At 39.1% G+C, this 26,246-nt stretch overlaps 1 protein-coding gene across 1 annotated transcript in view; it reads left to right on the top strand.

Annotated features, from left to right (window-relative positions):
• Window positions 1-9,710, top strand: part of TPRG1 (tumor protein p63 regulated 1) — a 33,711-nt gene extending 24,001 nt beyond the window's left edge. Inside the window, exon 3 of the mRNA XM_027552198.1 lies at window positions 9,530-9,710. Within this exon, the coding sequence (XP_027407999.1) occupies window positions 9,530-9,710 (181 nt within the window). The remainder of the gene's footprint in view (window positions 1-9,529) is intronic.
• The last annotated feature ends 16,536 nt before the right edge of the window (window positions 9,711-26,246 follow it).

Below are 26,246 nucleotides of genomic sequence, written 5' to 3'. Positions count from 1 at the left end.
CCATAGATTGAAAGGATCAGTGTAGTAAAGATGTCAATTCTCCACAAATTTGACATACACATTCACCATAATTCCTTTCAATCTTAGCAAGGGTTTTGTAAATATAAATAAAACTATTCTAAAGTTTTTATGGAAAGACAAAGGAATTAGTTAAACAGTTAAAACAATTCTAGAAAAGAAGAATAAAATATTTCTCATTGGCAACTCCTATTTTCTCCTACATAACTTCAGCCCCTGGCCAGAGCTGATTGGAGAAATAGAAGCTAAACTTGCTAGCTGCTGTGGGACCCAAAGGAATAACCTGGACTAAAGATCCCCCTACCTTCAGAGTCTGAACTGGGAGAATTAGGGCTACAGAAGCCAGGTAGTTATGAGAGCAAATCTGAAAATTCATGTATAGTCAGGACTTAGGATAGAATTAAAGGTCACAGGCAAGGTAGAACTAAAAAGGAAAATAACATTGACAGTGAGCAGAAGGAGCACACCAATCAGTCGGAAACAGATGAGATGTGAGAAGGATACACAGACATCATGAGACAGCTCCCCAGAGAGTAAATTTCATTCCTCGTGACTTTCCAGGTTTCCTAAAGCCCAACTGTGCTTTGGTTCCTGTTCTTGAATTTCTGTGGGATTCCTCAGAGTATTTTTATAACGCACTCTTCTTCCTGGACTTGCCTGATGTGGGCTGTGTCTCCTGTACCCAAGGAGATGTAACTATAATAATACATACAGTAAGCAAATATCTCTCCCGTTTAAAAGAATAAAACAATGGAGGTGGCAAGATGTGAGCATCTGTTGTATCTTGTCCCTCTGTTCTTCCCTTTCTGCCGCCTCCTCAGAATTAGTCCTTGTTCTCCTGCCAGCTTCTTTGGCTTCCGATCAAGTGAATCCCCTGAAGTAAATTCGGGGGAGGAGGGGAGGAGAGAAGCCCCCCAGCGGGTGGGCCTCTTGTTAGCGCCTGGTGTGCCCTGGAAGACAGAGCTGTTCAACAGCTTTTCAGTCCTTGTGTGGGAAAGAGAGAAGGATGGGGTGTGCCCAGAGTCTTCTCTTTGTGTGGCTTTTAAAATATCCTCTTACTGACTGTCCTGTGCTAGGGAGGGCACATTTGCCTGTGGGATAGGGAAAGTAAGTGGCAGAAGCTGCTAGAGGAAGTGTACACGGCCTGGGCTGGGGGTCAGATGGCTCTGTCATTGGTACTAGATGCACATTACTTTATTGGGGTTTGGTTCCTCCACCTGGAGAGTGGTGATAATAACCACTTAAATGTGAAAGAGTTAGTCAATCAGTCGTGTCCGACTCTTTGTGACCCCACGGACTGTAGCCTACCAGGCTCCGCTGTCCATGGGGATTCTCCAGGCAAGAATACCGGAGTGGGTTACCATTTTCTTCTCCAGGGGATCTTCCCGATCCAGAGATAGAACCCAGGTCTCCCATATTGCAGGCAGATTCTTTACTGTCTGAGCTACCAGAGAAAGCTGGTGAAATATGAAGTATTCACACATTGCAAAGAAATTGTGATCATTTCTGTATATGATGTGGCCTCTGCTTAAATCTCCTTCCACTCTCCTCCTCGTTCCCTATGCCTTGGTCATGTTGGCTTCCTCTTTGTTTCATAAAACATGATGGATCCCATCTTTAGGACTTTGTTTTCCAGGAAAATCATTGACCATTGTTTGTTTTTTTTTTTTTTTTTCTGCAATCAACTGGTGGTGGTGGTTGTTCTTTAGTTGCTAAGTTGTGTCTGACTCTTTTGCGACCCCATGAACTATAGCCTGCCAGGCTTCTCCGTCCATGGATTTTCCAAGCAAGAAAACTGGAGTGGGCTGCCATTTCCTTCTCCAGGAGATCTTCCCGAACCAGAGATTGAACCCGAGCCTCCTGCATTGGCAGGCGGAGTCTTTACCACTGAGCCAGCAGGGAAGCAATTAGTTGGAGCAATATGAAATTTCATGGTAGGACTTCTCTTACTCAGGGGGAAAAAAAAATTGTGGATACATGTTAAAGACATATTGGAGAAATGACTAAATATTCCTGAGACCCTTTTTTGTGCACCTTCAGAGAATCATCTGTACCTTGCAACCTGTGGTTTTCCAACACTGAGACCTTCACTAAACAGCAGGGAATGAAAAGTTGATAAGAGAGTCTTCTTTAAGGGCATCAAATAGATGCCTGAGGTTCCTTCTCCTCATCCCTGTGGACAATGGGCTGAGAATCCAGACATCTGAGTCTGTGGACTTCTCATTGTCCAGTCTCCTCACAGCATATGAACTCTTCCTTAGGCAATTCCTCCCCCTGCAACATTGTGGAGAACTGTGTATTATTTAAGAGCTGAATGCGTTTCTCAGTATTCCAAGTAGCTAAGCACAGGGCCTGGTTCATGACTGGCTGCATGGGATAGTGGGAAAAAAATGAACCACAGGAAGTCAAGTCAGGGGAAGGGAACAGAGAAGGTTTGTGGACATCGGGTTTTTATTAGAATACTGTGTTTACTTGAAGGGTCCCCTATTTTAAACAAATTGGAGAGGCCTGGGGAGAGAGTAACCAAATGATTGAAAGAATTGCATGTGGGTTATTTAGCTAAAGGTTTTATAAGACTTCACTTAACTCAGGGGGAGGGAAATTGCTTTGCTTCAATGCCATGCATTTTTCATCTGTTTGTGTTTGAATAGCAAACCCAAATTGGATTCTCTTCAGGGCCTGGAACCCCAGTGGGTGCTAGGGAATATGTGTGGAATGAATGATTTAGTGTTTTCCTTCTGAGTTGCTGATTCCTGACTAGCCAAGATGCTGTCTTCCTCTTTCAAGGGCTGGTTATGCTAAGAGGCTGGAAGGACATAGGAAAGAAGATTGATTTATAAATTAGGTACAATCACTCTATTCAATATCTGGGAAGATGTCTCTAATGAGTGGGGTATGTGTGTATGTGTGTGTATAACTGTGTGCGTGCATATTCTATGTATTTGAGGGAATAATATAAGAAAATATTTTAGGGAGAAAGCTCTTTTCCAAATAACAAATTGATCTCACAGCCCTAAAAGAGCTGCTGAGAGTATTGTTAGGCATAGGGCTGGGGCCACTGGCAAGGCATCTGGGATGGTTTGAGTGACACGGTGGGGGTCCTAGAAGCTTGCTTGGATAGGACCTGCCTGTCATTTCTGGTTCGCTGTTGCCCTCTGCTGGCCAAACTGTTGTAGTCCCAGGAAACTGCAAATCTCCCTGAGCAACTAGGATCTTGGTTTCCATGAAGTCTGGGCCCCTTCCCCAGCAGAAGGAAAATGCAGTCAGTGCGGAGGAACAGCGGTGATGGGAGGATGTGGCCAGTCCACTGCCAGCAGAGACAGGCTCTCATCACTGAGGGGATGGATCTTATGATTCTAGCTTTTTATTCCACATTCTCCTCGTTTGCTAAGACTTTGCTTTCTCTTTGGCTCTGTGCTGGGCACAGCAAGGGAACCCACACAGGGCTCAGTCACTGTCTCTACACCAGAGGGTCTCCCATCAAGTTTGGGGGAAACAGAAAGACAAGCATAGAAAGCTGTGACTAAGACCACAACTGAAGCACTGCTAAATGCTTGTGTGTATTTAAAGAGCATGTGTTCAACTCTTTTCGACCCTATGGACTGTAGCCTGCCAGGATCCTCTGTCCTTGGGATTCTCCAGGCAAGAATACTGGTGTGGGTTGCCTTTTCCTTCTCTAGGGGATCTTCCCAACCCAGGGACTGAACCTTCATTTCTTATGTCTCCTGCATTGAAACGTGTGTTCTTTATCACTAGCACCATGAGAGAGATGCAATCTACTAGTGGTGAGGGAACTGAGGGGAAGGCACCATTAAACAGACAGAATTTAATATGAAAACTTTAAGGACAGGTGATTTTTACTTATTTTTTAAAAAATGTCTTAATATTACTCAGCCACACACACACACACAAATGAAATAATGCCATTTCTAGCAACATGGATGGACCTAGAAATTGTCATAAGACCTAACGATGTCACTAAGTGAAGTAAGTCAGAGAAAGACAAATATCATATGCTATCACTTGTATGTGAAATCGAAAAAAGTGATACAAATGAACTTACTTACAAAACAGAAGTAGGGTCACTGACATAAAAAACAAACTTATGGTTATGAAAGAGGATAGTGGCAAGGGGATAAATTAAGAGTTTGGGATTAAAATACACATAGTACTATACACAAAATGAATAGTCAACAGAGACCTGCTGTGTAGCTCAGGGAACTACACTCAACATCTTGTGGTAACTTATGATGGAGGAGAATGTAAAAATATGTGTGTGTGTGTGGCTGAATCACTTTGCTGTATACCTGAAACTAACATGATGTTGTAAATCAACTGTATTTCAGTGAAAATTAAAAGCATATATCTCTTTTATCATATGAGTAGAGCATTTATCATAAAAATTAAACTTTGATTAATGAAAGCATGGGGCCTCCCTGGTGGCTGAGACAGTAAAAAATCCACCTGCAATGCAGGGGACCCAGGTTCAACCCCTGGGTCGGGAAGATCCTCTGGAGAAGGGAGTGGCAACCCGCTCCAGTATTCCTGCCTGGAGAATTCCATGGACAAAGGAGTCTGGCAGGCTACAGTCCATGGGGTCACAAAGAGCTGGACACAACTGAGTGATTTTCATCATCAATGAAAGCATGAGAAGAAATGAACGTCACTTGAAATCCTACCACTCAGAAATGATCAGTGTTCGCATTTTGATCTACATATTTTTTTATCTTCATTGTTACAAAATTGGAAGTACACTGAAGGTGCTGCTTTGTATCCTGCTCTTCCTCATCCTTTTGGTAGGAACATTTTCCCAATATTACTGGTTTATTATTTTTTGGAAATGTGCTATTTTATGGGGGAGTATTTTGATGTGTGAACCAAAGGACGAAATTCTTCAAGCAGCATAAAGCAAAGCATATAGGTTGTACTACACAAGAGCTGTTAAATCTTTCCAAATTTTTTTAAATTTTTTATTGGAGAATAATTGCTTTATAATAGTGTGTTCTGCCATACATCAATAAGACATAGGTATACACATGTCTGCTCCCTCCTGAACCTCCGTCCCACCTCCCACCCCCTCCCACCCCTCTAGGTTGTCACAGGGCACTCGGTTGAGCTCCCTGTGTCATACAGCAAATTCCCAGGGGTTGTCTGTTTTCCATAGGGTAATGTATGTGTTGCAGTGCTGCTCTCTCAAGGAATTGCTACTTCTTCACTAATTCATTCCAGAACTATTTTGGGGAAGCCTACTACTTTGGAGACATAATGATAAGACCTGACTCTGTGACATTTACAGTATAGGAGAGGAGACTGACATTAATTAGATAATCACAGAAATAACTATGAAATTGCATCTGGGATAAGTGCTGGGAAGGAGAGATGTGAAGTTTATGAAAGTACATATTAGAAACAGGAGAAGTGGTCATGGAGGTGGGAAAGCTTGCCAGAGTAAGGAGTAATTGAGCTCAGCACTGTAGGAGTTCAGTAGGTAAAGAAGATTAGGAACAACATAGCTGGCAGAGGGAATAACACAGGCAAAGACCCTTCAGTAGGACCAGGCATGGCGAGTCCTGGAAACTGGAAAAAGATCCCGGAGAAAGGGATGCAGAGACTTGGCCTGAAATGACATTGAAGAAATAGGTAAGGTCCAACTGCAGAACCTCAGACTAGGTGATTTTTTTTTTTTTTTTTTGGTCGTTTCTCCTAAGAACCATGGAGAGATATTGAAGTATTTGAAGCCAGAGTTAGAGTTAGGTCTTTGGAGGTAAAGACCAAATTTGTTTTAAAATGGTCTGCCTCATTGCAGTATCATGATGAGGCAGGGAAGGAACTAAAACATGTAGATAAACCACGTCCAGGTGGCTAATAGCCAAGCCCACTGAGAAGGTAACTGCAGTTGTCCAGGCAGGAGATGTGGGAAGAGTGGATCAGAATGTTGAAAGTCAGGATGGAGAGAAGTGAGTGGTTTTGAGAGGTATTTGAGGAGTAGAATGTTTAGAACTTAGCATGTGAGGTGAAGAAATGAGAGAAAAAAAGACTCCTAAGGCTTGGAGTCTTTAAGGAGGATTTCCCCCTAAGATATAGAACGCTGGAAGAAGTCAAGGTTTGGAGGGGATGGTCAAGGATGCTGTTTCACAGAGATAATGATTCCAGGATGGGTATAGACCATCACATCAGCTTCTTCCAGAGGTGGCTTTTACCACACTTGTACACCACGCTGAAAAGTCCTTTATTTGAGTGTTCGTGGTCCCAGGGAGAAAGCTAACACTATGCCTGGATTTGCTGTCTCCATACTTACTTCAGGTCCTTGAACTACTGCTTGCTCTGTGTAAAGCACTGGGCAAGTAATTTATTGTAATGATCTCTGGACCTTAGTTTTTTTATCTTTAAAATGAAGTTAATAGCATCTAGTCCAAAGGATTGTTGGGAAGATTAAACAAAAGCATTGATATTCAAGGGCTTTGTGATCCTCCATGAATTGCACAGAATCATTATTGATATTCTTACTCCTATATTTGTTTTGAACATTACCACCAAACTTAAATTACATTAATACTAGGAATATAAAATTCAGTGTTTTCTCCAAGAGTTCTTTGGGAAGAAAAGGTGTGATTGAAGTCTAAATAAATAAATATACCACCCAGAAGCTAGAGATGGTGGCCCCAAACTATTTATAAGCCTGTGTGTTTACTTGGATTCCGACTTTCCCAACATGAAAATTATGCAGAGTCTGTGTCACAGCAGAGCACTCTGTGTTCCTAAAAAGAACTCTCTTTTTTTTTCCCCCTGAATCCATCCTTTACCTTTTAAAATAAATCTCATTATGGAGTGCTGACATTTTCAGTAAAACCTTCAACCAAAATCTGAGGATATTTTAGACTAAAAACAAGCTTGGTTTATTAGGCACAGCTTATAACTTGCTGCTAAGTAGATACAATCTATTTAGAGAAAATTATGTAGATAGCTGATAAAACATTTCAGAATCCTCATCTTTTTCTGTCTAAGACAGAGTGTTAAACAGATTATCGAGACTTCTCTCTTCTCTTGGTGAAGTAGAGTCTTGCAACATTGTTGGAGTGGATGGAAGCCATAGGACCAAGATTTAAACCAGATCTCTTGACTCTATATCACTAACTCTACCTCCATATTCTAGCTGAATGACTTCAGCTAGAAGGTGTGACCTTCTTCCAAGGGTGGTGGGGAGATGCAAAGCTAACACTTGTACATGCATAATGGCCAGAATATAACAAGGCCACAGCCTCATGGTTCTTTCTTTCTATGTCTGTTTCTCAATATTTCTTCCTCCTTCACCTCCCCTTTTCTCTTCTTCATGTATCCTTCTGTTCCTCCCCCCATTGATTTAACTCCTAACTTTGTCTTGCCTGCCTTTGAACTATATTGAGGAAGGGCATATACTGGGTTACTCAAGGTCACCTAGTCACTTACGTGTGTAAGTCGCTCAGGCGTGTCTGACTCTTTGTGACCCCGTGGACTGTAGCCTGCCAGGCTCCTCTGTCCATGAAATTCCCCAGGCAAAAATGCTGCAGTGGGTTGCCGTTTCCCTGCCAAAAATAGCAACAGCTCCTTTATAAACCACTGATTGAAAAGTTTGCCCCTGAATCCTCTCCCCAGACTTATGAGATCAGTACTGGTACTGTCTCCATCTCACAGACAAGAAATGTGAGCTACAGACAGGCTCAATGTCCAATCTTACAAGGTTTGTCATTAGTAGAGCTGGATGTTTTCACCCCCGACTCAGCCAACCCAAAGGCCTCCAAAAGACTTATGATTGGCAATCAGTTATCACAACAGATATTTATTTATTGAAGACTATTTGACAGGAACAGAGTAAATAGCCCTGTACAGTCTCTGCCCTCATGGAGTGTGTGTGTGTATGTGTGCGTGCACACACATACATACATAGGGATGATTCTTAGACCATAATCACTGGAATTGCCCTAGTCTCTGTACTTCGGTGTCTGTTCTGACTTGTCCAGGTTCACATGGCATCAATTACTAAACCTCTTCTATATCATTCCTTCTTACAAATGATGGTAAGGGCTGAAAACAAAAATGGATCAGAATGCTTTGAAAAAATGTAATGGGGACACAAGTTTACACAGGAGTTTAAGAAATCTTTGAAGGAGGCATTCAACACATGACTTGGACATCGAGTTTTCTCAGCCTGCTATAAGGTGGTGCTGGGCAGACGCCAGACCATAGGAGTTGAACCTAAAATTGAAAGGGTGCCATTTAATAAAGTCAACGGGAAGTAACATCACTCCTTTTGTATTTTAAGAACAGCTCTGAGGTTTTGTGTGAGAATGGATGGAAACAGGGTGACAAGTCTTAGTCTTTACATTAGATTGATGATTTGTAGTGGGAATTCATATATGAATCAATCACAAATCATTCTTTTCAGTCTCTTGAAAGTAAAATGAAAGTGTCAGTCGCTCAGTTGTGTCTGACTCTTTGTGACCTCATGACCTGTAGCCTGTCAGGCTTCTCTGTCTGTGGAACTCTCCAAGCAAAAATACTGGAGTGAGTAGGAATTCCATTCTCCAGGGGACCTTCCCGACGTAGGGATTGAACCTGGGTCTCTTGCATTTCAGGCAGATTCTTTAACATCTGAGCCACCAAGGAAGCCCAGTCATCCTTTCCAGTTTCTTAGGAAGATAAAATATGCACTGAAAAAGTTATAATACAGGTCATGCAGTGCTATATACAAAGGCTGTAGCAGAAAGAGAGCAAATGCTATGGGTGAGAGGAATTTCAGATCATGCTCACTTTTTAAAAATAAGTCATTGCTTTCACTCTTTACTGTTCTCTCTGTTGAATAGATTCTTAAGTCTCAGAATATTTCATTGCATACCCTGAAAGACTCTGAAATCTGAAACAAGTCAACTCAGTAAACACATACCTAGTGTCTGCTTTGTCTTTGGCTCGTAAGAATCATTTTCACTCATTTCACTGTATTTCCACCACAGGAAAATGATAAAATGAGCTCAGTATGATGGAATAGCTTGGGTGGGAGTCAGTGAACCTAAATTCAAATCTCCATTTTATCTTCATTCAGCAATTTGACCTTTGAAGATTAGCATAAACCAATGCTTAGTCGTTCAGATTGAGTTGAAATTAAGAGGTATTTTTCGTGTCCTTTGAGAAAGATGGGCTCCATGAAGGTTTTCTAGAGAACTGGGAAGATGTGGAGGAGCATGAATCAGTTGACTGCCAATGTGATACAATCTTGCTATTCCCCTGATGGAACCTGTCAAGGATAATCATCTCTGAGCTCTGTGGGCATAAAACATTTTCCTGTGATCCTCTACCTCCCTCCTTCCTTGGTCATGGGGCCAGAATGAGAGAGACAGAGGATGACTTTCTTCAACTCCTCTTTCTTCCAAGGTGATAAACCTCATCATTTTTTCTGTTAGTAGAGATGTTTCAGTGAAGATGATTTATTTGGAAAGATTATGCCATTGACTTTTCTTCTCTGTGGTGATTTTCACAGGATAGACCACTGGAACAATGAGAAGGAGAGGATTTTGCTGATCACAGACAAGACTCTCTTAATTTGCAAATATGACTTCATCATGCTCTGCTGTGTGCAGTTTCAATGGATTCCCCTGAGTGCTATCTATCGCATCTGCCTGGGCAAGTTTTCCTTCCCTGCGATGTCACTGGACAAGTGAGTGTGATGTTTTAGACTTGGGAAAGTGGTGCAGTGGGGGTGGGGCATGCAGGGAAAACAATCACAAAGTTCAGTTCAGTACTGTAACCTGGGAGAAGCCAGGGGAGAACAGGGAAGCTGTAGTTGAATTTATCAAACAATCCTGAGTTCCTACTCTATGTCAGATGTTCATACATCTGGATACAATTTTAACATTTCACAACTTTCATAGTACTTTACTATGAGTACCTGACAAGTGAATGGTTGAATGTAAAGTGGAAAGAGCTGCAGGGACATGGAAGAAATGTTACTAACCTAGTTCATATGACAGAGATGAGAAAAGCTTTCCTGGAGAAGCACTTGCGGTATTTGACTTGGGGTAGGAGTCAGTCACAGAAGAACAAAAGCTTAAGAATATGTCAAGCAGAAGGAAGAGAGAAGTCAAAGAAATGAAGGTGGGAAAAGGTGAAATGCCTCTAGGAAATTAAATTATTCTCTAAAGTGTAATGGACAGAACCCATGAGAGCTAATAGCACTTCTTGAAAGAAATCTCTTTAGAGATTTAGTGGAGGGGACACCAGCTCTCTTGGAGATACTGACAGTTACCAGGAGATCTGATGAGGTTTATGGCAGAGGATTGCTGAGCTGAGTAAATTCTTGAGATGGGCTCAGAAGGAACTGAATTTCTTCGACATTTTAAGTCTTAGCCAGAGGATAGCCATCTTCCTCTGAACTGTAAGCTCTTTGAGGGCAGGTATCTTTGATTATTGTCATTGTTGTTCTTTAAGTACCTCGTTATTGGGCCTAGTATGTAGTAAGAACTGAAAAATCTAAAATACTGAAAAAAAGCATAGATTGATCAAGTGATTGGTTTTCTTTTCATAAATCATATCATATCAAAGTCCTATTTTTTATTTCTTCTTTTCATGGACGCTAGAAACAATTGATTCAGTTCACTAACTTTTTGAACTGGTGGATTTTTCAATATCATATGCATATTGTAAACATATATTTAAACATCATAAAAATTAGTTACTGTCAGCATCTCTTTCCTATCCCAAACCTTAAGTTTTCCAGAATTATCTCCATAGGAGAGAATCAACAGTTTCATGTTTTTTTCTTCCCCTTTGAGAAATAGTCTATAAATATACAAGGATAAAATTGTCTTTCATGCATATATGTATGTTTTTGTATATTTATAATATTTATCAATGCAAATATTTATCACAAATTATTTTACAATGGGTACATATACCATAAAATACTTTGTTTCAAGCTATTTTACCCGAAGATATACTTTGGAGACATTATTATATAATCATGGAAAGATTAACTTCAGTCTTTTTAATATTACAAAATATTCAATTTCAGGTCCAATCTATTTATCTAGCCCTGTATTTATGGGCATTTAATCTTTTCTACTACAAGCAAAGCTATGGGCTTCCCTAGTGCCTCAGTGGTAAAGAACCTGCCTGCCAATGCAGGAAACTAGGGTTCAATCCCTGGGTTGGGAAGATCTCCTGAAGAAGAAAATGGCATCCCACTCCAGTATTCTTGCTCGGAAAATCCCATGGACAAAGGAGCCTGGTGGGCTACAGTCTGTGTGATCTCAAAGAGTCTGATGACAGCAACAACAACAGGATTTGCATAAATATGCAAATATATTTGTAATGTAAATTTCCACAAGTGGAAATATTAGGACAAAAGTCCTGTGAATTTTCATGATAGATGCTGGTGAATTGCCTTCTAAACAGGTGACAGCTGGTTATGCTCCCATAAGTATGAATCCTTTCTCATGTACCCTCAACAAGATTGTATTTTATGAAACTCTTTCTTAGCCAGTGAGATGAAGAAAAATATTTTTAATTTCCATCACTAGAATTTGAAGGAAGTTGAAGATGTTTCTCTTATGTTAGAAAATAGTTTTATCTATATTTCTGTGAACTGCCTATTTTTGGCCATACTACATTTTTTTTTCTATTGAAACATTGATCTTTTTAAATTGATTTATAAGAGATCTTAATATATGAAGGAACTTGGTCCTATTTCTGCCATATATTATTGCAAATATTTTTTCCCATTTATCATATTTCTTTTAACTTTCTAATGCTGTATTTACTGTATTTGAGTTTTAGGTTGTTAAATGTATCATTCTTCCAAGTTTCTAAGTTTATGTCTTTTTTGAGAAAGGTTTTCTCCACCACTGAAATTACAAAATATATTTCCAAGTTTTCTTCTATTGTTTTTATAAATTTTTTGAAAATATTTGTTTGTTTATTTATTTGACTGCGCTGGATCTTCAGTTGAGGCGTGTGGGGTCTTCGGTCTTCACTGTGGTGTGTGAGATCTTTAGTTGTGGCGTATAGGATCTACTTCCACGACCAGGGTTCAGACCTGGGCTCCCTGTATTGAGAACATGGAGTCTTAGCTACTGGACCACCAAGGAATTTTATTTTTAAAAATACTTAAATTTATGTTTCATCTGGAATTTATCTTAAGTAAGGAAAAAGATAAACCATCAACTTTATTTCTTTATCCAGATGGCAGACTAGATATCTCAACATCGTTTATTCAATTCTCCCCTTTATCAATAAATATTGTATTTTACCATGTATATTTGTGTTTATTCTGAGTTATCCATTTCACTTATTTCTTTATTAGAGGGCAAAATGCTTTTTAATTATTAAAGCACTTTATTACCATTTTAATATCTGCTAGAGTTATTCCCATCTTATTAATCTTCATTTTTAAAGAATTTGTTTATTCACACATATTTATTTCTCCATGAGCTTACTTAATTTTTAAAAATTCTGTTGTTAGTAGGATTTTCAAATATTAAATCAGCTATTCAGTCTTAAGATAAACACATTTAGTTATAGTGTACTATCCTTTCTATATGTTGTTGAATTCAGTTTGCTAATATTGTATTAAGGAGTTTTGTGTCTATGTTCATGAGGATATTAGTCTATTATTTTCATTCTTTTAGATGTCTTTGCCAAGTATTTAGATTATGCTGGTCCCATAAAAGAAGCTGGAAAGTGTTCCCTTCTCTTCTATTTTCTAAAAGACTTTATATATAAGTGGTGTTATCTCTTCCCTGAATGTTTGTTGAAATTTACAAGGGAAGTTTTCCTGGCCTGAGATTTCTTTGTGGGACAGTTTTAGATACTAAATTACTTTGTTTTATAAATACTGAGTTACTCCTTTTTTCCTTCTATGGTAATTTTGATAAATTGTATTTTTCCAGGAATTTATTGTTTAAGGTGTTTCATTTAAAGGCTAAAAGTTGTTACTATTCCATTATTATCCCTTTAGTGTCTTCTTTCCTGTTATCAGTGATCTGCAGTCTCTGTTTTCTTTCTGTGAATGAATCTATTGATTTTGTTGCTTTTAATAAGAATATGCTTTTCACTTTGCCAATTATCATGATTGCTTGATTTCTCATTGATTTTTACTGTTTTATTTTTTCCTCTACTTTTTTCTTTTTTCTTACTTTTGGTTTACTTTATTTTTTAACTTTTTAATTTGAAACCCAAAACATTTATTTTAGGCTTTTCTTCTTTTATAATGTGAGCATTTCAGTTCAGTTTAGTTCAGTTTAGTTGCTCTGTTGTGTCCGACTCTTTGCAACCCCATGAACCGCAGCATGCCATGCCTCCCTGTCCATCACCAACTCCCGGAGTCTACCCAAACCCATGTCCATTGAGTCGGTGATGCCATCCAACCGTCTCATCTCATCCTCTGTCGTCCCCTTCTCCTCCTGCCCTCAATCTTTCTCGGCATCAGGGTCTTTTCAAGTGAGTCAGCTCTTCGCATCAGGTGGCCAGAGTATTGGAATTTCAGCCTCAACATCAGTCCTTCCAATGAACACCCAGGACTGATCTCCTTTAAGAAATCAGACTGATTGGATCTCCTTGAAGTCCAAGGGACTCTCAAGAGTCTTCTCCAACACCACAGTTCAAAAGCATCAATTAAATTAATAAATTTCCTTCTAATAGCTGCTTTTACTACATCTCACAGATTTGGCTATGTTGTGCTTATACTATCATTCACTTAGAAATATTTTATAATTTTTCTTGTGATTTCTCCTTTGACACAAAGATACTTTAGAAGTCATATTGACAAATTTCCAAATATTTTGAGATTTCTTAATATTTTAATATTATTGAATTTTAATTTAGAGAACATAGTGTCTTTGACTTTAATTCTTTTAAATGCACTGTAATGTGTTATTGCCAAATTCAGACTTAAATTGAAGAAAGTAGGGAAAATGACTAGACCATTCAAGTATGACCTAAATCAAATTCCTTATGATTATACAGTGGATGTGAGAAATAGATTTAAGAGACTAGATCTGATAGATAGAGTGCCTGATGAACTATAGACGGAGGGTCATGACATTGTGCAGGAGACAGGGATCAAGACCATCCCCATAGAAAAGAAATGCAAAAAAGCAAAATGGTTGTCTGAGGAGGCCTTAGAAATAGCTGTGAAAAGAAGAGAAGTGAAAAGAAAAGGAGAAAAGGAAAGATATACCCATTTGAATGCAGAGTTCCAAACAATAGCAAAGAGAGATAAGAAAGCCTACCTCAGTGATCAATGCAAAGAAATAGAGGAAAACAGTAGAATGGGAAAGACTAGAGACATCTTCAAGAAAATTAGAGATACCAAGGGAACATTTCATGCAAAGATGGGCTCAATAAAGGACAGAAATGGTATGGACCTAGCAGAGGTAGAAGATATTTAGAAGAGGTAGCAAGAATACACAGAATAACTGTACAAAAAAGATATTCATGACCCAGATAATCATGATGGTGTGACCACTCACCTAGAGCCAGACATCCTAGAATGCAAAGTCAAGTGGACCTTAGGAAGCATCACTACCAACAAAGCTAGTGGAGGTGATGGAATTCCAGTAGAGCTATTTAAATCCTAACAGATGATGCTTTGAAAGTGCTGCACTCAATATGCCAGCAAATTTGGAAAACTCAGCAGTGGCCACAGGACTGGAAAAGGACAGTTTTCATTCCAGTCCCAAAGAAAGGCAATGCCAAAGAATGCTCAAACTACCACACAATTGCACTCATCTCACATGCTAGTAAAGTAATGCTCAAAATTCTCCAAGCCAGGCTTCAGCAATATGTGGACCCTGAACTTCCAGATGTTCAAGCTGGTTTTAGAAAAGGCAGAGGAACCAGAGATCAAATTGCCAACATCTGCTGGATCATCGAAAAAGCAAGAGAGTTCTAGAAAAACTTCTATCTCTGCTTCATTGACTATGCCAAAGCCTTTGACTATGTGGATCACAATAAACTACAGAAAATTCTTCAAGAGATGGGAATACCAGACCACCTGACCAGCCTCTTGAGAAATCTGTATGAAGGTCAGGAAGCAATAGTTAGAACTGGACATAAAACAACAGACTGTTTCCAAATACGGAAAGGAGTACATCAAGGCTGTATATTGTTACCCTGCTTATTTAACTTATATGCAGAGTACATCATGAGAAATGCTGGGCTGGATGAAGCACAAGCTGGAATCAAGATTGCTGGGAGAAATATCGATAACCTCAGATATGCAGATGACACCACCCTTATAGCAGAAAGCGAAGAAGGACTAAAGAGCTTCATGATGAAAATGAAAGAGGAGAGTGAAAAAGTTGGCTTAAAGCTCAACATTCAGAAAATGAAGATCATGGCATCTGGCCCCATCATTTCATGGCAAATAGATGGGGAAACAGTGAAAACAGTGTCAGACTTTATTTTTCTGGGCTCCAAAATCACTGCAGATGGTGACTGCAGCCATGAAATTAAAAGATGCTTACTCTTTGGAAGAAAAACTATGACCCACCTAGACAGCATATTCGAAAGCAGAGACATTATTTTGCCAACAAAGGTCTGTCTAGTCAAGGCTATGGTTTTCCTAGGAGTCATGTATGGATGTGAGAGTTGGACTATAAAGAAAGCTGAGCACTGAAGAATTGATGCTTTTGAACTGTGGTGTTGGAGAAGACTCTTGAGAGTCTTCTGCAAGGAGATCCAACCAGTCCATCCTATAGGAGATCAATCCTGAGTGTTCATTGGAAAGACTGATGTTGAAGCTGAAACTCCAATTCTTTGGCTACCTGATGTGAAGAGTTCACTCATTTGAGAAGATCCTGATGTTGGGAAAGATTGAGTACAGGAGGAGAAGGGATGACAGAGGATGAGATGGTTGGATGGCATCACCAACTCAATGAACATGAGTTTGGGTAAACTCCAGGATATAGTGATGGACAGGTAGGCCTGGAGTGCTATGGTCCATAGGGTCGCACTGGGTTGGACACAACTGAGCACCTGAACTGAACTGAAAGAAGAGTGTTAAAAATCTGCTCTTATTGTGGGATTTTCTCTTGTATCTTTAAATTTTTTTTTTTTTTTTTTGCTTCATGCATTTTAAGAGTCCATGTTAGCTTAATGCACATTCATGATTGGTATGTCTTTTTGATGAATTGAGCCTGTTTTAATTATGAAATGTTATTTTCTATCTCTGACAATATTCTCTCTAGTACTCTACTTTATATCTCTTATTATTACTGACACTATCATTTTATACTTACTTTTGCTTAGTATATATTTTTTCATTTATTTTCTTTCTCTCTTCATATTTAGAATGCTTTTCTTTTTGAGATCACAAAATTGGGTCATACTTTTAAACTGTTGTGATAGTCTCTGCCTTTTAGTTGGAGTGTTTAGTCCCTTCACATTTTATGGAATTTTGATATGATTGAAGTTAAGGCTACTTTAACTTGTTTTCAGTCTCCCTCTTCTATTTTTTATTTCTTCATCCCCTCCTCATTGCCTTTTATGTTGCAATTCTCATGCATATTACTTTTATTGAATTTCAAACCCAAAAGGATAATACTATAAATTTTGCTTTAAGAAATCATATGTATTTCAAAGAAATTAGAAAACAAAATTATCTTTTCTATTTATGCATGTTTTCAGTTCTTATGCTCTTTATTTGTTCCAGAAGATTCAGTTTCTCTTTGATGTCATTTTACTTATACAGGAAAAATTACTTTTTAGCATTTCTTTGTAATGTAATTTACTACGAAAAAAAATTCTTATTTTTTGAGGGGTGGGGAGAATCTTTGTTTAGCCTTTATTCTTAAGGAGTATTTTTTTAGTTAGAGGATTCCAACTTGACATTTTTTTTCTTTCAACATTCTTAAGATGTTCCTCTGTTTTCTGGCCTCCATAATTTCTGAAGAGAAGTCCACAATTATTTGAACTGCTATTGCTCTATATATTCTCTAAATGCTTTCAAATGTTTCCTTGATCTTTAACTTTCAGAAGTTTGACTATCATGTGCCTACTCCCTTGAGTTATGCTATAAATTCCCAGTTTTATTACACTGTTTAGAAAATGTCTTTTCTATTATTTCTACTCTTTGGGATTTACTAAATATTTTTACATTTCAATACTTAATTTATATCAACATTTCATAAATACTTGACTGTGCAGTCTCTGCTTTTTTTTGTGTAGAATTTGATAAATTGCTCCTATATATCCATTATCATTATACTATTTGTGTTTTGTCTGTCTTTACCTATTATTTATTAGTCAATTTTTTTGGCCACTTGATCTGTCATAGACTGAGAGGAATTAAATTTTCCTTAATTACAATTCTTCTTTTTTGTTTTTTGTGTTTTTATATTATGAATGTTTGTGTTGTCTTGTTTGATGTAGGACCATTTATAGATGTTGAATCCTTATTTTAGATTACAATCTTTTCATTATAAAATTTATTTCTTTTAATGTTTTCCTTGTTTTTGGTCTTGTCTGCTGAGTGTAGTAAAGCTTATGACCATTTTGTTTAAATTTTCTTCATATATTTCTGCCTGATTTTTACTTTAAATTTTTGGGGTTAATTTTTTGATGTGTTCTTGTATGCAACATATAATTGAATTTTACTTTGTTATCCAACCTGAGGGTCTATTCTTTTAATTTGTAAGATTAACCCATTTATACATATTAATATGACCATTACAGTCTTAGTTCTGCCATCTTGATTTTTGTATTATTGTATTTTTCTAAATATATTACCATATTTTCTGTATTTCCTTTGCTTTCCATTGAGTATATTTTTCTTTAAGCAAGAAAGTTTATAGCTTTTTTCTACTAGTGACTATAAGTGACTTTTTTCTACTACTGACTCTAACATAGCATTCTTAATTCTATCTTTTTTGAATATTATCTGTTTGCTTCTCAATAATAAACTCATCCCTATCATTTTTTTTTTACAAATGCTTTTTAAATTATGAAAATATGCTAACACATTTACAAGAGACCTGGAAAATACAGAACAAGGCACATGTAGTTCCACTATAGATTACAATTACTTTTTTAAGTAGAAAAATTAAGATTTTTAGTTGAAGTTTCATTATCAAACTCTCAAAAATTAATAGAATGAATAGACAGAAAAGTCAAAGGATATAGTAGACCTGGAAAACACTATGAACCAATTCAATATAATTAAGATTTATACAATTTTCACACCTCAGTAGGATAAAAATTCTATTCAAGTTCTCATAGACTGTAAACTAGGAGACACTGAAACATATCCAGTTCATAAGACCAGGTGCAAGAATTTGATGGTCATTTTAAGATATCTTTTTATATTGATTTCTAACATAATTCCACAGTGACAAAAGAACAGACTCTGTGTGATTTCAATATCTATCATTCATTTTTAAAGTTGCTTAAAATTACCATTATTAGTTATATTATGTTTACGAAAAAGTATGCTTCTACTTGGTATGCCATCTTCATCAGTGTATACTAAATCTTCATTGTGAAACATAAGAAATCTACATATTCATACTCTTCTCACATTTTCTCATCCTTTACCTCCCTTCTTTCATTAGTCTTCTCGACAAATTTCATTTTTTATGGCATGTTTTATTTGATTTCCTATAAGGCATACAATTATTACTATAGAAAGTTGGTGTAATTCCAGCCTTCTTAATTAATTTCTGGATTTTTATTCGGATTTTCATTCTGGGGTTAGAGTAAGAAAGCTTGTGCCAGCAGCTGGCATGCTGTTAAAAGTTAAAGGTCTTTCTCTGGGACCCTGGGGTAGAAACAATGTGATGAAGGGGTAGTTTTTAAAGTTCTGCTCGGTTTTTTAGCAAACATCCATGGTAGAGTTCTGGACTAGGGGTAGAGTGCTGGATTTCAGATCTGATTTTACAACAGTTAACTTTGTTTCCTCATCTATCAAAAAGTCATTCATATTGTCACTTTGCTTCATTAATAGCTTTATTGCAGAGTTCTGATGAGATGGTTTGGAAATACTATACAATATGCCTCAGAGATATCAGGTGTTAACAAGTTCTGATTTTTTTCCCCAGATACAAGTTTTTGTTAGAATGGAACTAAGTAGATTAATTTGATTGTTACTTTTATTTCCAAGTCAGTTGGCCCTTCTTGACTGGACATTGTCACTAATTTAAGTCAGAGGTCAGCCAGTAGCTGGCAGGAAAAGGAGGAAGAGGCAAGAGAAAATCAGCTGCTAAATAATCTTAAACTGGTTCCAGAGGAAAGCCTGAACAGAGTGAGCAAATTGTTTTGTTATAAGAAAATGCAAATGACTTAACATTAGTGGGCTTCCCTGGTGACTCAGATAGTAAAGAATCTGCCTGCAATGCAAGAGACCCAGATTTGATCCCTGGGTTGGGAAGATCCCCTGGAGAAGGATGTAGATGGTAATACTGACATTGTTTGTTTACCAAGAGCTCTTACCTCCCCTGTGCCATCTGACCTTCAACACCAAGAATAAATCGTACAAACTGAATACCTTTTAGAGATGAGAGAAGTGAGACCAGGAGAAGTAAGCAGAGATTCAGGCACCAGCAGCTATTTAATATTAGAGCTGGGTTTCAAAATCAATTCTTCCAACTTCCTGTTCAGTGTGCCTTTCTTTTAATACATAATGTTTGATCCCTTTTTTTTTCTATCCCCGCCTCCCAATTCCCCCCCTCCCCTTCCATCCCCTGCCTTCTCTTTCCACCCCTGGTTCTCTCCCTTTGATCTTGCCTCTGTATTTTTTATCCTCTCTCCTTTCCTTTCCTCTTGTCTATTCCTCTGGGTGAAGACAGCGTCTCTTGTTAATATAGCTTCTTCTCTTAAGCCACGGAGAGGTCTTTTGGAACTTAGCAGAACATGTGCCAGCATATCCCTCATACTGGTGCTTACAAAACAGAGTTGTTTTGTTTTAGTCACTGTTTTGCCTTTGGCTTAATGTGAAGTGAGAGGGCGATGGGAAGAGACAACTAGAGGCTAAAGATCATTTATGTGTGAGATGAAGGAAGATACTCTTTAGATTAGAGCATTCATCAGACAGAAAACCAGGAAATGGCAAAAGGCCTGGCTTATCTTACAGGGTAACTGCCTTAACCAGTTGCTAGTACATAGCTTCTTGTACTAGTGCAGAGCTTATTGTCTCTTATCTGAGATGAGAACACTACGTCTTATTTCTATCATAATTGGGTTCATTCCCAGATTTTAATTAAAATTTAATTTTCATAACCTTGTATCTGTAACCTGTTAGAAAAGTGGAGGAGGGAGAGGAAGACTCCATTTCTATGAAATTATCCATAAGGTTAAACCATGACCAATCTTAACAGCACCAATTTTCTTACTGTCTGAATTTAGACAACTCAATTTAATTCCTGGGCTCTCAATTTCCGATCTATAAGATGTCAATTATAAAACTCCATGTCAGTCTTAATTCATAGGTCACTATAGATTTAAATGGTGGATGTGAAAGTGTTTTGTAAATTGTACAGTATTAAAATAATTGTTACTAAAAGAGTTCTAAAGATCCACATTTACTTAACAATGCTCCCATTTAAAAAAATATGCCCACAAGAGATAATGATGAGGAAACTGAGTGGTCAAGTGACTTGTATGTTAACATGTAGGTATGTGATGTGTGTATGTGTGTGTGCTTAGCTGCTTCAGTCATGTTCAACTTGATGGGACCCTATGGACTGTAGCCCTCCAGAATCCTCTGTCCATGGGATTCTCCATGAAGGAATACTGGAGTGAGTTGCCATGCTCTTCTAGAGGGGATCTTCCTGACCCAGGGGTGGAACCCACATCTCTTACATCTCCTGCATGGGCAGGCAGGTTCTGTACCACTAGCACCACCTGGGAAGCCCATGGTGAGGTCTGAAACATGAGATCCTCTAATCTCAAATCCTTTGCCATGCAGGTAATTCCTACTGGCTATCAAATGCACTGTAATTTTTGTGAATAAATGGCCTCCATGTCATGACCTTTATTCCTATCTGAAGTTTGTAATGAGGAGTTAAGAGTTTAGATAGCCTGGGGTTTAGAGTCCCTTGGACTGCAAGAAGATCCATCCAGTCCATTCTAAAGGAGATCAGTCTTGGGTGTTCTTTGGAAGGAATGATGCTAAAGCTGAAACTCCAGTACTTTGGCCACCTCATGCGAAGAGTTGACTCATTGGAAAAGACTCTGATGCTGGGAGGGATTGGGGACAGGAGGAGAAGGGGACGACAGATGATAAGATGGCTGGATGGCATCACCGACTCGATGGACATGAGTTTGAGTGAACTCTGGGAGTTGGTGATGGACAGGGAGGCCTGGCGTGCTGCAATTCATGGGGTTGCAAAGAGTCGGACACGACTGAGTGACTGAACTGAACTGAGGGCTTAGAGAGCGGGTTCTGGAGTCAGGCTACCTAGTAGCCAAATCTGTTCTGGGTGGCCTAGAGCAAGTCACACTACAATCTGTGCCTCAGTTTCTTCACTTGCAAACTGGTGAGGGTAATAGCATCTATCTCAGTCTATGTTAAGGATTAAATGAGATAATACATATAAAATGTTTAGAAAAATATGTGGTGTGTAATAAGCACTTGAAGGATGTGAGCTTCTATAATAAGTTTGGGAGAAAGACACTGGTTTAGGGTTCAGGAATCTGGGTCCTGATCTACTTTCTTGATCAAAAAAGTCTCCCCTTGCTAAATTTCAGTTTCCTCACTTACAAATGTTTCAGATTTTTTTTTTTAATGAGGTGTAGCTGATTTTCAATGTTGTGTTAGTTTCAGGTATATATCAAAGTGATTCATATATATATATATATATATATATTCACACACACACACACACACACACATACACACATATTCTTTTTCAGATGATTTTCCCTTATAGGTTTTTACAAAATGCTGACTATAGTGACCTGTGCTATATAGTAGGTCCTTACTGCTTATCTATTTTATATACAAATAGTAGTGTGTATATGAGGGCTTCCCTCATAGCTCAGTCAGTAGAGAATCTGCCTGCAATGCAGTAGACCTGAGTTTGATCCCTGGGTCAGGAAAATCCCCTGGAGGAGGAAATGGCAACCCATTCCAGGATTCTTGCCTGTAGAATCCCATGGACAGAGGAGCCTGTGAGGCCCCAGTCCATAGGGTCGCAAGAGTCGGACACGACTTAGTGACTAAATCACCACCACAGTGTGTATATGTTAATCCCAAACTCTCAATTTGTTCCTAAATCTCTGAAAAATTTTTGGCTCTTTTTTCCTTTTGGTCTTGAAATCTTGTGCTTTGTGGTATTCTATCGATGAAGCAATTTTCCCAAAGTCGTTCATCTTAGAGGGCTGAATGATTTTACCTAATCAATTACTCCTATGAAAAATGTCTCCAAAAGATTTTCTGCTAGAAAATATTATTGCTGTCATATTGACATGCCAACAAAACTTGAGGGGGACGGTCAGGCCAAGAAATGCCTCCTTGCAAGAGTAGGCATTGCACATTTATCTCTCCATGCTGCTAAAAATTTGCATTGTGCTGGGAATTGCTGGATGTGGTCACCCCTCATACTGTCTGTAGAGATGCTGTGAAAACAAGGGCTGGGAGCTGCCCACTGTTGACTTAGTATAGCAGGAGAAGGGACTAGAGAGGAGGGCATTCCAGACGTTACCCCATCACCTCAGTCTTGCTCCTTTGGATCCAAAGACCAGTGAGCCGCTCCATGCCCCCAGGGTCCTAATTTGGCATCTCTTTCTCAGACAAGGGCTTCAAAAGGCCTCTCCTCTGCTCTGGGGGAAGCCGGCTCGTGGCCCAGGCCGATTCTGCTGGCTTCGCGTCTGTCAGTGCATCCTAATCACTGTTATAAGTGTGGTTCTGCAGAACACCTTGTGAAATAGTTTCCTATTGCTCCAGCAACATCTCCTGTCTAGACAATCTAATTATGAGCGCAGAGCAAACAGCTGAAGTGTTTGCTGCCCCCAAGGGTTGCCTAACTCTAGGAGTGGGGGTGGAGGACAGGGGAAGGGAGGGAGTGGATGGCAGTGGTAGCTTTTTGTTGACTTGACCAGAAAACTGAGTGCTCCAAAAGAATCTGGTTAACTTTTAATTAAAAAGAAATGATCTGGTGGAAGCTGGCACTTTGTTGTTTATCCAAACTCAGTGGAGGATTAAACATAGCGATTCATTTCCCTCCAATCACATCTTTTTCTTGGCTTCAAAGGTGGTTTGTGGTCTCTGCTTAAAAAAAAGGAAAGAAAAAGTCACTGATTTACTCATCTGCCCTCCCAGTAGCAGTTTGAAAATAAAAAGTGGCTCCCTAAATGTATGTTCTTTCCAAGTAGTAATTCAATTACATTCAACAATTCAACAAGTCCTTCCTGAGCTCCGGCCACGTGGCAGGCGTGATGACAAAGTGACAAGACCTGGATTCTGTCCCCAGGATGTTTATGGTCTCATGGGACGCAGACACACACATGCACTAATGTTTTAACCAGGCTTTGATTAGTGCTCCAGTGAAAAGCCAATAGTGCCGTGGGCACAGGAGAGGGGGAGAGAATTTCTCCTGGGAGATATGGGAAAGTCTTAGAGAGAAGGTGGACCCTGAGCAGGTCTTTATAGGATGAGCAGAATTTGGGCAGAGAGATAGTGAGGAGTTGTCCAGGCATCAGCAGACAAATGCCAACTAGCGTGATCTTGCCAGGTCTCCTGTGGGGCAGGGTCCCAGCTGTTAAGAAGGTACGGTGGAAGTTTTCAAATGGTTTTGGATGATGATATGAGGTGTTTATTTTTATTTAAAAAACTTTTGTTGGAGTGTAGTTGATTTACAATGTTGCATTAGTTTTATGTGTACAGCAAAGTGAAATAGTTATACGTACACATATATTCATTTTTTGAATTCTTTTCCCTTTTAGGTTATTACAGAGTATTGAGTAGAGTCCCCTTTACTATACAGCAGGTTGTTATTAGTTATCTATTTTATATATAGTAGTGCATATATGGTGGTCTTCCCAGATAAAGAACCTGCCTGCCAGTGCAAGGAGATGAAAAAGACAAAGATTCAATCCCTAGGTCAGGAAGATCCCCTGGAGAGGGAAATGGCAACCCACTCCAGTATTCTTGCCTGAAGAATTCCATGGACAGAGAAGTCAGGTGGGCTATAGTCCATAGGGTTACAAAGAGTCGGACATGGTTGAAGTGATTTAGTATCACACAGTATATATATATACATATATATATATATATGTATATGTATACACACACACACACATATATATATGTATATTATATGTCAATCCCAATCTCCCAATTTATTTCTCCCCCTCTTACCCCTAGTCATCATAAATTTGTTTTCTACATCTGTGATTTTAATTCTGTTTTGTAAATAAGTTCATTTGTACCCCCCACTTTTTTTAAGGATTCCACATGTTAGTGATATTATCTGATATTTTTAATATGAAGTGTTTAGGTTTTAGTCATCTTAAGATCTGAGATGATGAAGGTTTTAGGAGAAGAGACAAAATGATGGGCATTTTTCTTTGGGAAGTTAAGGAGGGAGCAACAACAGAAGAGGTGGTTTGAAAGAGACAGAAACTTGGAAAAGGGGGCTGGCTAAGGGAGAGATGTTTAGATTCTCTGAGGGTAGAGTTGGGAAATTATAATAACCTGAACTGGACCAGTGGATATGAAAAGGAGGGCATGGGTGTGAAGACTTGGCTGCAGTAGAATCTCTGGCATGTGATGGACAAATTGGGTGTTCTTGGTATGGGAGGTGGAGAGAGGGGAGGGTTGTGAGCCTGCAATTGAAAGACACTCTTCATGTTTATTATCTAGGGTGGCTGCTTGGCTACTCAAGCAGGGAAAAGTCGATGGTTGGAACAAACTGTTTGCACCGTTGACATTTACTGAGCACTTGGCATTACCTGTTGCTAGGCTGGGCGCTGTGATGCCCTTGTGCTAAAGAGTTTCTGCCTTCATGGAGTTCACAGTCAAGGGGGCAGTCAAATCATCATTCTGTTACACAGAAAATTACCAGAGTGAAAGTGCTTTGAAGAAGAGATATATGGGTTGTGTGAATTATAGACTGTTGTGTAACAGCTCACCTCAAAACTTGGTAGCAGTACATAAAAATCACTTATTATTTCTCTGCTTCTGAGGAGTATGGGTGTGCCTTAGCTGGGTCCTGTGGTTCAGATCACTGGGGCCATGGCATGTCAAGCTCACTCTAGTGGTTGTCCGCTGGCTCAAGTCCTCACTGGCGGATGGCCAGAGAGATGGGTTCCTGCCATGTGAGCCTTTCTCTAAGACTACTGACAACATACATGGCTGCTGGTCTTTCTTACAGGGGACAAGGGAAAGAGTGAGAAGGAACATGAGAGACTGAGCAAGATAGATGCTACCATGTTTAGGTAACCTCATCTTGGAAGGGACAGTTCCTCACCATGTTGTATTCAATAGAGGCAAGTCACTAAGTCCAGCTCACACTCGAGTGGTGGCTGTCACCTGAGGGCAAGCAGGGCAAGAGGTGGACACTGGAGGCTGTTGAACAAGCAGCCTTCCACGTGAAGGTGATCAGGACCTTTATTAGAGGATTTAGATCTCAATTGGAGGGTAAAGATGAAGGAAGGCTTCTCTGAGGGAGGACTTCTGAAACTGGGACCGAAGGCACAAGGTGAAGGAGGTTACGGAGAGTGGCCCAGGGAGAGAATAGTTCACGTAAAGGAGAGAGACAGAGAGAGCCTGGTGCCTCTGTGGAACTATTAACAAGTCAACAAGAGGGCCCAAGGGACACCAATGTGGAGATGACTTTCAAATTTAAATGCTGGTGAGCTTATGGCATTTGGAAGAGTTAGAGTAATTCAACTGGTATCTGTCACTTGCACTGGCAGGCATTCCCTAGAGAGGTTCAGAGTTAAAACTAGTTTGAAAGCCCTTGCTCTAAACTGTGGGACTGTTTCTGGTACTGCTGGGAATGGTTCTGATTCAAGTGTATAAAATGAATCAAATTGCCCACTTATCTCTTAGGATAATTACTTATTGTGTAATGTGATAATGTTCATAAATCGCCCGAGGCTTTTTGGGGAAAGGTATTATATAAACACAAGGATTTATTAGTGATGATGGAAACAGATTTGAGGGATAAGATCAGATGTGACTCTTGATGCTATGGCATTTGACTCCAAACTAAGAGGCCTATGAAGTTCATGTGAGTTCTTGAGGAGGGTTTTAGGTTAAG

The sequence above is a fragment of the Bos indicus x Bos taurus genome, chromosome 1 (genome assembly GCF_003369695.1).
Source record: "Bos indicus x Bos taurus breed Angus x Brahman F1 hybrid chromosome 1, Bos_hybrid_MaternalHap_v2.0, whole genome shotgun sequence".
In the NCBI taxonomy this organism is placed as follows: domain Eukaryota; kingdom Metazoa; phylum Chordata; class Mammalia; order Artiodactyla; family Bovidae; genus Bos; species Bos indicus x Bos taurus.
Note: the sequence above shows the minus strand (reverse complement) of the source record. Positions and strands in the feature narration are given on the sequence as shown.